We start from the raw sequence: 13,811 nt of genomic DNA on the forward strand, positions 1-13,811 counted from the left end.
GTGTGGCACCAAGGAGTCACAGCAAAATTGAAGTCAGTGGGAATCTGGGTCGGGGGAAATTCTCCACTGGTTGGAGTGATACCAAGCACAGAGGAAGATGGTTGTGGTTGTTGGAGGTCAATCATCACAGCTTCAATATATCATTGCTACAGCTCCTCAGCACAGTGTTCTATGCCCAATCATCTTCAGTTGCTCGGTCAATGACCTTCCTTCCGTCATAAAGTCAGGAGTGGGAATGTTTGCTGATTGCACAATGTTCAGTACCATTCATGACACCTCACACTGAAGTTGTCCATGTTCATATGCAGCAAACCTAGAACACATTGAGGCTTGGGCTGATAAGTGGTAAGTAACAATTGTACCATAAAAGTGCAAGGCAATGACTATCTCCAACAAGAGAGAATCTAACCACCTCCCTTGACATTCACCATTGCTGAATCCCCCAATATAAACATGCTGTGGGGTACCATTGCCCAAAAGCTGAACTGGACCAGCCATATAAATACTGTGGCTACAAGAGCAGGCCAGAGGCTGGAAATTCTGTGGTAAGTAACTCCTGACTCCCCAAAGCCTGTCTACCATCTGCAAGGCACAAGTCAGGAGTGTGATGGAGTACTATCTGCTTACTTTGATGAGTGTGGCTCCAACAACATTGGAGAAGCTCAACATCATCCAGGACAAAACTGCCTGCTTTATTGACGTCCCATCCACCACTTTAACCATTCACTCCCTCCACTGTGGATGTACAGTGGCATTGGTGTATATCATAGAAGATGCACTGCAACAACCTGCTAAACTCCTTCAACAGCATCTTCCAAGCCAGCGACCTCTGCCACCTAAAAGGACAAGGGCAACAGCCACATCACCTGCAAGTTCCCCTTCAAACCACACGCCATCCTGACTTGGAACTGTGTCGCTATTCCTTCACTGTTGCTGGGTCAAAATCCTGTAACTCCCTTGATAATTGCACTGTGTACCGGCACCAGCTGGATTGCAGTAGATGAAGAAGGCCACTCACCACCATCTTCTCATGGGAAATTAGGGCTGGGCAACAAATGCTGGTCTCGCTAGTGACGCCCAGATCCAATGAATTAAAAAAACTTAGTGTAGGAAACAATTGATCTGGGGTTAACTGCAACTTAGTGTTTTTTACATGCTTTAGTGGTATCATTTCTCTTATTGCTTCTGAATTTTTGAATATCGTATTGTTTTCCTTGTTTTTTTCTATTTTTTTGTCCCCCCCGCCCCCCCACCCCCCAACTGAATTCGAAGAATGAAATTAAACCTGACCCAAAATAATGTACATTGAATAAGTGGCATCAAAATTTCAGAAAGTCTGTTATGTTATGATTTTTGGAGTCATTGTAAAGAGAATGGCCAACTACACTGATAAGAAGCTTGTTGATAGTCAAGCATTCATGGGAAGTCTTTCTATCTTGCTTCCATATAAATAGGATCCTTGGTTGTAAAGCAAATGAGAGAGAGAGTTGTGTAATTGCCTGGTGAAAAATGTCGTTGCAGCCTGCAAGAGCTGTGTGCCTTTATAGTATTTTCTAGAGAATAGGACCGGTCAGAAATGATCATTTAAGGTCCTGTACAGTGCAGTTTTGCAGCACTGCAGTAGAATATATTTTCACACTCAATTCTGAATTCATGCGACTGCTCTGGGGAGTGACTTATTTGGGATATTTGGCCATTCATTTCCTTTTCCACTAAATCTATTTCCCGAGACCAAGTTAACCTACTGCCATAAAATACCATTTAGTTATATATGATTCTGAAAAAATTCTTGTTTTCAAGTGTAGCAAAATCTCACCAATTGGCAGCTTACTGCATCTCCCCTAGTACTGCACTACACAACATTAAAAAATTGGAATAGCTCTTTATGTAGGTTGACATGGCTCTTCTCATATGACTCTTATATGTTGAAAGAATGTTGTAACCATTTCATGGAATCTAGTGCATGAGTCACACCTTACTGTCATGCTTGGATACAAATCCTACAAAATGGTCCAACACATGAGAACCTTTGGTCCATTGAGCCTGCGCCAGCTCTTTTGAAAAGAAATCTAATTGGTCCCACTCCTATGTTCTTATCCCTGCAGTTTTTACTCATCAAGTATTTATCCAAAGTTTGCTTGAATCGATTACTATTCCCTTACTACTGATTCTGTTTACCCCACCTTTAGGGAAGGAAATCTGTCCTTACCTGGTCGGGCCTACATGTCACTCCAGACCCACAGCAATGTGGGTGACTCTTCCTTGTTGGACAGGAAAGATACTGATCAAGAAGGTTCTCCTGCACGTAGTCAATGTGACTCTTAAATGCCCTCTGAACAAGGGCAGTTCGGGATGGGCAATAAACGTTTGCCTAGCCAGCGACAACCACATCCCATGAATGAATAAAAAAAAGTCGTAGGGAAGTGTTTAGAAACAACTATAATCCAGGAGAAAATTAACAGTCACTTGGACAAGCGGGGACTAATAAAAGACTAATAATGTAGATTTGTTAAAGGCAAATCATGTTTGATTAATTTAATTGAATTTTTTGATGCACTAATAAAGGACTAATAATGTAGATTTGTTAAAGGCAAATCATGTTTGATTAATTTAATTGAATTTTTTGATGAGGTAACAGGGATGAGGGCAGTGGAACTGATGATGTGTATTTGGTCTTTCAAAAGGTGGTTGATCAAGTATAGGCTTGTTAGCAAAGTTGAAGTCCATGGGATAAAAGGGGCAGTAGCAGCAAAATTGGTGGAGTACAAAGCATACAGTTATGGTGAAAGGTTGTTTTCACACTGGAAGGAGGGAGACTGTGGTATTCTCAAAGGTGCAGTACTAGACCACTGCCAGTTTTATTAAATATAGTGTTTTGGATTTGGGGAAGATACAGGGCACCCTTTCAAAATTTACAGAAGACAAAACTTGCAAGAGTAGTAAAAACTGAGAGTATAGTAATAAACGTGAGGAAGATATAGGCCCAAATATTCCGGTATATGTATGGATGAACTCTGGAATAAGTTGGGAGATGTGTGTCCGACCCCACGGATGTCCTGACACATGCACATGCGCTGAAACTGCCAAAACGTTTAAACTTCCAATGGGCTAATTTCTGCTGCCCAGGACCCTCTGCGAATGTCTCCAACACCGAGCTCAGTCTCAGAGAATTAGGCCAGATGCAGGACTTACCTGCATACATACCCAAGAAATGTTACACTGGTTGATACCTGGTCTAATTGTGTGATTAGCCGGTGTAACTAAACTGAGTACCACAACCGACACCCCAAATCATCCCACCAACCCAACGCAACTATTCCCCCCCAAACCAACCCAACCCATCCATCCCCCCCAACACTACCCACTCACCCAACAACCCACTGAAGGACCAGATACCTTTAAATGGCAGCTAATGTTATAAAAGAGAATGCACCCTTTCTTGGTCTGTTTTCTCCTACATACTAAATGTTCTTCTGTCTGGTGCATGATACTAGAAGTGATCCAGAGATTACTTACGTTTTAAAATTCTGCTTTTTAACCACCCCCCTAGCACTTTAAATTCTAATTGCAGGATCTCAATGCACCTTCCTTCCTATATCATTGGACCGAAATGAGCCACAACTTCTGACTGTACCCTTTTCCCCCTTGGCAGAATATTCTGCACCTTTTTGGTGATGCCCCTTGCCTTGGCACCTATGAATTGTCAATGTAGAAATATCTTCTGTACACATAAAAGTTTGTGCAACAGGTTTTATAGCCAGCAATTCAAAACTTAGTGAACAATATTCTTTGTTGGTAAGATTAACTTGTGGCAGTTTTGTTGAACGATGTTGAGAATGGTTTTGTGAAACACTTATTATTTTCTATATAATGTATTTAATTTTCTATTCAAATCTTTTCTACTTTAGAATGACAACAGAGAGATGTTCAGCCGAGTTAGGCACATGATGTATGATCTTATTGAATGGCGATCTCAGATACTTTCTGGAACACTCCCACAAGATGAGCTGAAGGAACTGAAACAGAAAGTCACTGCCAAAATAGATTACGGCAACAGGTCTGCACAATATAAAATATCTAAATAAACTATTCTTCTTCACATCTGACTATTTTAGCCTGTGAAATATTGGTATTGTTGATCAATAATATGCAATTTAAACATTAGTAGCTTGTCAATCTATTTTGAATGGAATATTTATTCTACTGACCATTTATTTTTGTGTGGGACATTTGATGTGCGTTTATGTCCATCTGCAGCTTTATTCAATTTTCAAGCATTTTGTGATAGTTTAAAGAGTGATAGGTTTACCCAGTTGACCAAAGACTGAATGTAGGAGGCTATATTGTGAGATTAATTCCATAATTAAGAATCAACTGTCAAAAGTAACTTTGAGGAATGGATATAAATTCATTGTTCTCAAGTTGGGTGCTTTTGTACTTAGCTGTTGGACTTGACTCTATGCTTTGCCACCTCTTCAACCTCTCCTGTGTCAACTAAACCTTCTTGGGCATTTGCTTTTGTTCAGTCTATCCTCAAGAGGCGAAATTCCTCCTGTTCTTCAAGCTATCATTCTCCTACTTTTACTTTGGTAATCTCTGAAGCTAAGAGTGCTAATGTTGACATTCAAATGATCTATTATCCATGATGTTGAAAATTCTGACCTAACCATTGATCACCATTTGGTTTTATAATTTGGGTGATCAGCTATAAAATTCTGAATGAGATGTTACTAATAATCACTGACATTAGATTTTATTAATGCTATGATTAAGTGAGAGGTAATGCATGTATTTCAGCTTCAAACTGTATGTAAATTTGTACATTAGTTACATTCATTGCAAAGCCATAAAATGTACTGAAACCAAGTTCTCAATATCCATGCCATAAACGAAAGCTGTTATCTTCATATCCTCGGTCAGCTCAAATGGTCTGTTCTTCGAATATGCATATGCAAATTTCTATTCATTTTTAAAACTATTTTTAAAATGCTCATGTCCCAATTGTATGATGACCTTCAGAAATATGGAAAGAGCAGAGATGAATAATTTCATGACAATAGCTGCTTCCGTTGCGAAACTGCATAATAAGCTGCTTTGTGGCATAAATTTGCATGTGAAGATTTGTGACTGTGCACACACAAATGATTTGAAATTGTTAGCACTGCTCTTATAATGGGCAACAGGTGAGGAACCAGGGAATTTATTTATTAACCCCAGAAATGAGGAAGACCTTCACACTGCTTAAATGATGGTGAAATTAATGAATTCCTAATATTGTCTTTGTCAAAGTGGGGAGATTAATATTTACGTTGTTTGCTGTAGTAAGGCTAATTAAATCACAAGAAAGAGAAAAATACCAATGTACCCCAGCGTTTGCCTACAGCAAAATACTTGATAGAGTGAATTTCTTCCCATGTTATTTACGGTATTAATCATTATTTGCAGTCTCACTAAAGGAACATAAGGACGCTGTTTCATTCACCTGTCCCCAATAGAATGCACTCATTGCTGATAACATTGTTCATAAATACTCATTTTTTAAATATACTTGCAATGTGACCCAATTGATGGTCATGGCAAAAATATATTGGTAATTGTTTGTAAAAGAAATGTGTGTACATGTAATAATTACTTATATGTATGTGTGTATGTATATATATTTATATAAAGAGACCCACAAAAGATGTCAAATTAGTATCTTTATTGCAACAGTACTTATTTTAAATCCCATTGCATGCCGTCCCTCTCATGCAATATGCATGCCATTCCTCTGAGATCTATCATCCCCATCCCACCCCCTCTTCCAATGCTATCCCTATTCCCCATTCAGTGCATGCCAATACCTCCCATGTATTCTGCCATCTTATGCCACTGCTGTTCTTTGTATTATCTTTCCTTCCTTGCTATTCTCACCCCTCTCCACCATTGCTATTCCCCTGTTCCTCAAGGCAAGGTAACTTTACAGCCTTTCGGACTTAATATTGAGTTCAGCAACTTTAGATCATGAACTCTCTCCTCCACCCCCATCCCCTTTCTGATCCCTCTTTTTCCAATAATTTATGATTTTTTATATATATATATATTCTTTCCCACCTATTTCCATTATTATTAAATGTATTTCCATCCATTGTTTTATCTATACCTATTTAGCCTATTTCAATCCCTTCCCCCCACCCCACCCCCACTAGGGCTATCTGTCACTTGCTCATCCTGCTTTCTACCCTTAATGTCATCATTAGCACATTCCTCAGCTAATATCACCACCGTCAACACCCCTTTGTCCTTTTGTTTATGACATCTTTGGTAATCTCTTCTTTGCCTGCGCCTGTCACTGGCCCTCTATCCAGCTCTATCTGTCCCACCCCCCTTCACCCAGCTTATATTCCACCTCATTTCTATATTTCTTAGTTCTGATGAAGAGTCATACGGACTTGAAACGTGAACTGTATTCGTCTCCGAATATGCTGTCAAACCTGCTGAGTTTTTCCAGGTACTTTTGTTTTTGTTTCAGATTTCCAGCATCTGCAGTATTTTGCTTTTAACTTTGTTGTTGGGCTTCCCTTACCTTCTGCTGTTCTATAACTGCACAAACCCTTCCCCCAAGTCTCTGCCATGAACTGTTGGCAGCCACACGTGCATCATGCGCTCCAGTCCTCTGTGTATGCTTAGCTCCACCCACCAAATCAACTCACTGATTAATGTGAACAATATGGACAGGCAAAAACTGCTCATTATTACAATAGATCAAGTATCTCGTCACAGCTTTGCCTTTTGCTGTTTTTCTTTCTCCACCAGCCCCTCTTATCGTTATCAGCACCAATCGTACCTCTTGTGCTGTTTCCTCCACCCTTACCTAAACCCCTCCAGCTAGGGTAACTACAGCATTGTTCCAGTGAAGATCAAAGTAAGCTTGAGGAACAGCATCTCATATTTTGATTAGGTCTTTATAGCCTTCTGAACTCAACATTTCAGACCATAATCCCTGTTCTTATTTTGTTTCCTTTTTTTTTGCTTTTTTTTTTCCTTCAGTCAGTAGCCCACTTGCTCTAGGCACCACTTCTTGCCCCATCAAACATAGAAACTAGGAGCAGTAGTGGGCCATTCGGCCCTTCGAGCCTGCTTTGCCATTCATTATGATCATGGCTGATCCCCTTTCTCCGCCACATTCCCGCTTTCTCTCCATATCCCTTGCTGCCCCTAATATCCCAAAATTATCAGTTTCTTTCTCGAATATAGTAAGTGACCTGGCCTCCACAGTCTTTTGGGTAGAGAATTCCACAGGTTGACCACCGTCTGAGTGAAGACATTTTTCCTAATTTCAGTCCTAAATGGTTTGCCCCATATGCTGAGACTGTGGCCCCTGGTTCTAGACTCCCCAACCAGGGGAAACATCCTCCCTGCATCCAGTCTGTCCAGCCCTGTTAGAATTTTATACCTTTCAATCAGATCCCCTCTTATTCTTTTAAACTCTAGTGAATACAGGCCCCGTCGAACCAATCTCTCCTCATATGATAGTCCTGCCATCCCTGGTGTCAGCCTATGAACCTTCGCTGCACTCCCTCTATGGCAAGTATATTCTTTCTTAGGTTGGGAGACCAAAACTACACACAATACTCCAGGTGTGGTCTCATCAAGGCTCTGTATTAACTGCAATAAGGCATCCCTACTTCTGAACTCAAATCCTCTTGCAATGAAAGCCAACATACTACTTGCCTTCCTAATTGTTTGCTGCACCTGCCTTTTTACTTTCATTGACTGGTGTACAAGGACACCCAGATCCCTTTGTACATCCACATTTTTCAATATATCATCATTTAAATAATAGTCTGCCTTTCTGTTTTTTACACTGAAGTGTATAACTTCACATTTATCCACATTATATTGCATCCGCCATGTGTTTGCCCACACACACATCTAAATCATCCTGAAGCATCCTTGCATCTTCCTCACAACCCTGCCCAGTTTTGTGACGTCAGCAAACTTGGAAATATTGCATTTGGTACCCTCATCCAAGTCATTTATATATAGCATGAATGGCTGGGGCCCAAGCACTGATCCCTGCAGTGCACCACTAGCCACCCCCTGCCATCTGGAAAAAGACCCATTTATTCCCAAACTCAGTTCTGGTCTGTCAACTAATTCTCAATCCATGCCAGTATATTACTCCCAATCTGAAGTGCTTTAATTTTGCCCACTGGCCTCTTATGTGGGACCTCATCAAAAGCCCTCTTGAAATCCAAATACACCACATCCACTGGTTCTTATCTATTCTACTAGTTACATCCTCAAAAAACTCCAGTAGATTAGTTAAGCATGATTTCCCTTTTATAAACCCATGCTGACTTTGGCTGACCCTGTTAATGCTTACCAAGTGTTCTGTTACCATGTATTTTACAATAGACTCAAGCATTTTCCCCACTACTGATGTTAGACTAACTGGTCTGTAATTCTCTGTTTTGTTCTCCCTCCTTTTTTAAATAGTGTGGTTACATTTGCCACCCTCCAATCTATAGGAACTGCTCCAGAGTCTATAGAATTTTGGAAGATGACCACCAATGCATCCAATATTTCTGGGGCCACTTCCTTTAGTACTCTGTGATGTAGATTATCAGGCCCTGGGGATATTTCAGCCTTTAACCCCATTAATTTCTCTAGCACCATCTTTTTTTACTAATACTGATTTTCTTCAATTCCTCCCTCTCACTGGACCCTTGGTTCCCTAACTATTCTCTTTGGCCCTGGAAGACGATCTCTGCTGTCAATCGATCTCTGCTGTCAATCAATCTCTCTTGACTTCCACCTTATCACAGACCTTCCTTTTGTCCTTGCTCAAAACCTATTACATCTCTATCTTTTCCTTGTCCTGATGAAAAGTCACAGACCTGAAACATTAACTCTATTTCCCTCCATAGATGCTGCCATAACCTGCTGTGTATTACAAGCATTTTCTGTTTTTATTTCAGATTTCCAGCATCTGCAGTATTCTGATTTTTGATTAGGGTAATTTTGTTGTTGGGCCCACTCTTACCTCTGCTGCTCATTTTCTCCAACAACCCACCCTCACTCCACTGCCACCTACCATTGGTAGCTGCATGTGCAATATGCACTCTAGTCCTCTGCGCATCCTATGTGACTTCGCCTGCACCTGGCTTTGCCCACAGAATCAACCCACTGACCAATCAAAAGTGTGGATAGACAGAAACTGCGTATTATTATAATAGATTAAGTATCTCAGGTCACACTTTTAGCTTTTGCTATTTTTGCTGCCGCTACCACCAGCCATTCGCAGCCCCTTGTTCATCAAATGCTCCAGTTCTCCATGTACCCCACGTGTCTCCGTACACCATAGCTTAAGTCAGCAAAAACCTTTGTGATCAAAGGAACTTTATTTCAAAAGCACTTTTTAAATTCAGGATCTCTAATTATTCTTTCAGAATTAAAACTTCTGACTCTGGCAAAAGCTACATAAAGATGTGCATGTGTGAAAAGGTTGGGTTTAATATAAATTGCAGTGAGGAACCACTTCCCTGAAAGACGCACATACCTCAAAGATTAATTGAGTGCAATAAATGGGATTAGATTTTAAAAAAAAAAAATCAGTGTGCTGAAAACTAAATGTGCCCACATGAACAATACTCGCTTATCACTTTAATTTACTGCAGTCCTCTGCGTCCCCACGTGTCTTGTGTGCACCATAGCAGAGATCGGCAAAACATTTGCAGTCAAAGTAGTTTCTTTATTGTAACAGCACTTCTTTAAATACAGGATTTCTAGATATTCTTTCAGCAAAGACTTCAACAGAATCAAAACTTCTGACTGGAAAAGCTATAAGAAGTATTGCATATATAAAAAAAACATTGGGTTTAAAATGGCACTGAAAAGTAAATGTCCCATGTGGACAACGCTCAGTTGTCCAAATGTTATAAGTTTTAAAATATCTAACCAACCTACTGCCATCGAACAGGTGCAGAACAAATCAACTCAAAACCAATCTGAAAAGTGTGGACAGACAAAAACTGCATATTTTTTTTTTAAATGGTTAACCTCAGTAGGGATGAATGGGGAAAATCATTTTACTGAAATGCTTATTAAATCTTCAAAGTGTAGTGGAGAGATACGCAGCAGTACAACGTATTATTGTCACTATCCAGGTTCTTGTGAGCACGTGCTCACACCTCAAAGTTTCCTTAAATTAAAGCCCCTAAATTTTGCAGGTTCGTTTAGGGGCATTTTATAACAAAATAGAAATGTCACATTAGATCACCATGGGCTTTGCTTTTGCTGGAGTTAACATGGAACGTTTAGAGATGTGTCATATATTTAGTTTATTACAATTCTGCTCTTATTAATTTCAAGAATCCTTGATCTCGATTTGGTGGTACGAGATGAAGATGGCAACATTTTAGATCCTGATCAAACTAGCACCATCAGTCTGTTTAGAGCTCATGAGATGGCATTGAAACGAATAGAAGAAAGAATCGAGGAAGAAAAGGTGATTAAAATAAATAGTCAATTGCAGTTAAAATGCTGTAAACCATTCACTTCTGAATTTTTGCCTGGCTTTGATTTTTATACATTGTCCATTATTATGTGCTAAAGGTCTTGAAAATGTTTTGTCAAATTTGGGGTAAGCTTTTTGTTTATGGTACTTAAAGAAATATTGGATGATCTTGCAAAGTGTTTCGAAAAATAAGGAACATGAAGATGTCTTTTCTGAACCTTCTACATTCTCTTTTAAATTAAGATCGAATAAGGGAAATGTTGCAAGATTGTATTACTTGAGGTAAAAATTGAAACTTTTACTTAATGTAATTTGTCTAAATTACTTTTATGGTATCATCCAGGTATAGTGATCAATTTGGCAAATAGTGCAGGTGATCATTATATCTGAGCAAATATTGTACAGTTGCATGTGCCCCACAGTCTTCCTGTTCGAAATGATCTCCACTCCGATTCATACATTTATGCCTGCATAAAACTGTAAATAAAAGACTCTGTTAGTTTTTGCAGTTTAATTGTAAAAATGCCATAATTATAAATGCTTTAGAATTTAACAGAGTGGTAATTTGAAATAAATTTTAAAAGAACAATTTAATAATAGGTAAGCTCCAACTATTGCTTATTGTTCCTCATAAGACTCAATGCATTGAATTGAGGGGAGTTTAAAGTACAGAGCTAAAATCTGACTTATTTAGGCAATGTATCTGTTGTCTACAAAATTTCCCCTGTAAGTGGCAGAGTTTAATTCAACTCAATTGCCATAAGCTACTATGCAAACTTGGATAAGTGCCTCTGTTTAGTGCCACATTTGATTTTTTCATTACAACCCTGGTTTGAATTTTGTAATTAGCTTAATAATTTGAGTACATATTTATCTTATGAATTTCTTGATGTGAAAATTCAGTAGGCAGACTAGAAATTAGTTTATACAAATAATTTATAATAATGCCCTAATTTTTAAAATAAAAAAGCTCAACCTGTCCATGGTGGTTGTTTGTTTTCTTCATACTCATTCTAGAGTTAAACTGCGATTGTTTCAAGAAGTAACCCAGTTTGAGAGCTATGCATTTCATTGTGCCAGCTTTTCCACTTCTAGAGAGAAACTGGCTGGGATAAGACCAGCTGGCTTTTTGGTGCTAATATTCATTATTGGCAGAACTATTTGGGTTGATAACAGAAGCAATTCCTGATGGCTACTGCCTTTGTTCTATGAACAGTTAATTCAGTGAATTCAGGTTTGTAGCCGGATAGCAAATGGATTTGCATCAATCACCTTATCTGGAATTTGCTGCCACTGAACATTCTCTGTCTCCAATTCCATGTATACTTGGCAGCTTTTTGTTTTTACAAGATTCATATTTGATTTCCTTTGTTGTTAATTGAGTTTCAAAGGCAATGGGAAGTATATTTTTCAACTAGGTCTGTAGCAGTTCTGAGGCAGTAAAGAGAATAGTGGGTGGCTCTTGAAGCCCTGAAGACAAATCTCATGTAATGTTATTGTTAAAAGATGCTATCTTAAGATCTGGTATTACTAAAGCTGTTGGTACAGGGCTGCATTTTCTTATTATTTTCTCTATCTAAGGACTGTCCTGTTTAATCTGTATTCTATATTGCTACAGCTTGTCTGCTATTTTTAATAAACCTATTCCATAGTTTATAATCTAAACCATGGTCTGATGGTGTTTATTCTGCCGCTTTCTGAAGTCTGGAAGATCACAGAAGGTCTCATGATGTATCTGATTGCTAAGAACAGTGACCCCTGGGATTGTGCACATTTGGTGCACAAAAATATACTCTGGTGTGTAAACAGTAAGGGTGTACACTTTGGAATTAGATGCTAAAGAAAGAGCTGAGTAAAATGCAGAAGTGTTAATAGCAAATTATTGAACCAAGAGTTACTATTCAAATTTGTAGCAAATAACAGTGTGAAAGATAATTTTAGAAATGAATTTAATAGTACCTTGAATAGAAGTGGTAATGAGGCTGGTTTTACCAAAGCAATCGGAGGAAGTGAGAGTATGCTCTGCAATTCAATAAGATCATGGCTGATCTGATTGTAACTCCACATTCCCACCTTCCCCCCCGAAAACTTTCCACTCCCTTGCTTATCAAGAATCTATGTAGCTCTACCTTCAAAGACTCCGCTACCTTTACCTTTTGAGGACGAACGTTGCAAAGACTCAGTACCCCCTGAGAAAAAAACTCTCCTCATCTCTGTTTTCAATGGATGACCCCTTATTTTTAAACAGTGACACCCAGTTCTAGATTCTCCAACAAGAGGAAATATTCTTTCTACATCCACCCTGCTAAGACAACCTTGGGATCTTATGTGTTTCACTGATGCCTTATTCTTCTAAACCTCAGTAGATACAAGCCTAGCCTGTCCAAACTTTCCTCATAAGGCAGCCCTCCCATTCCAGGTATTAGTCTACTAAACCTTCTCTGAACTGCTTCCAACGCATTTACATCCCTCCTTAAATAAGGAGACCAGTACTGTACACAGTATTCTAGATGTGGTCTCCCCTGTATAACTGAAGCATAATCTCTCTACTTTTATATTTTATTTTCCTTGCAATAAACGTTAACATTTTTATTAGCTTTTCTAATTACTCGCTGCACCTGCATACTAGGTCTTTTGCAATTCATGGACTAGGACACCCAAATCTCTCTGCATCTCTGAGCTCTGCAATCTCTCACCATTGAGAGAATATACTTCTTTATTCATCCTGCCAAAATTGACAATTTCACATTTACCTACATTATACTCCATTTGCTAGGTCTTTGCCCACTCACTTAACCTATCTATCTCCTTGTAGCCTCCTTATGTCCTCTTCACAACTTACTTTCCCACATACCTTTGTATCATCAGCAAATTTAGCAACCAGACCTTCAGCCCCTTCATCCAAGTCATTTATATAAATTGTAAAAAGTTAAGGCACCAACACTGATCATTGTGTTCCATCTTACCAACTAGAAAATGACCCATTTATGCTTACTCTCTGTTTCCTGTTAGCTAGGCAATCTTCTATTCATGCCAAAATGTTACCCCATATAGAGGAGGCAAAAGTATTTCACTCTAGACTTGTCGAGGTCTGCAATCCTCTAGATGAAAAGGTAGTGAAAGCTGATTTCTTCAATAATTAAAGAGGTTTGGGGGGAAATTTTTCAGGGCTATGCCCTTGTAAACCACTATCTCATTTCCAACTGCATTTTCCTCTCAATTCCTTGGTGTTGTTGCCTTTTAAATCTGTTCCCATCTTTCCTGGAACTCTGTGTTTGAAACTTTCCAATCAGGTTTCTGCTCTTGCTAC

At 39.0% G+C, this 13,811-nt stretch overlaps 1 protein-coding gene across 1 annotated transcript in view; it reads left to right on the plus strand.

Annotated features, from left to right (window-relative positions):
- dock1 (dedicator of cytokinesis 1) overlaps positions 1 to 13,811 on the plus strand; it is a 693,250-nt gene that overhangs the window by 96,357 nt on the left and 583,082 nt on the right. Inside the window, exons 6-7 of the mRNA XM_041210280.1 lie at positions 3,909 to 4,057; positions 10,357 to 10,492. Coding sequence (XP_041066214.1) covers positions 3,909 to 4,057; positions 10,357 to 10,492 — 285 coding nt within the window. The remainder of the gene's footprint in view (positions 1 to 3,908; positions 4,058 to 10,356; positions 10,493 to 13,811) is intronic.

This window comes from Carcharodon carcharias, chromosome 17 (genome assembly GCF_017639515.1).
Source record: "Carcharodon carcharias isolate sCarCar2 chromosome 17, sCarCar2.pri, whole genome shotgun sequence".
In the NCBI taxonomy this organism is placed as follows: Eukaryota; Metazoa; Chordata; class Chondrichthyes; order Lamniformes; family Lamnidae; genus Carcharodon; species Carcharodon carcharias.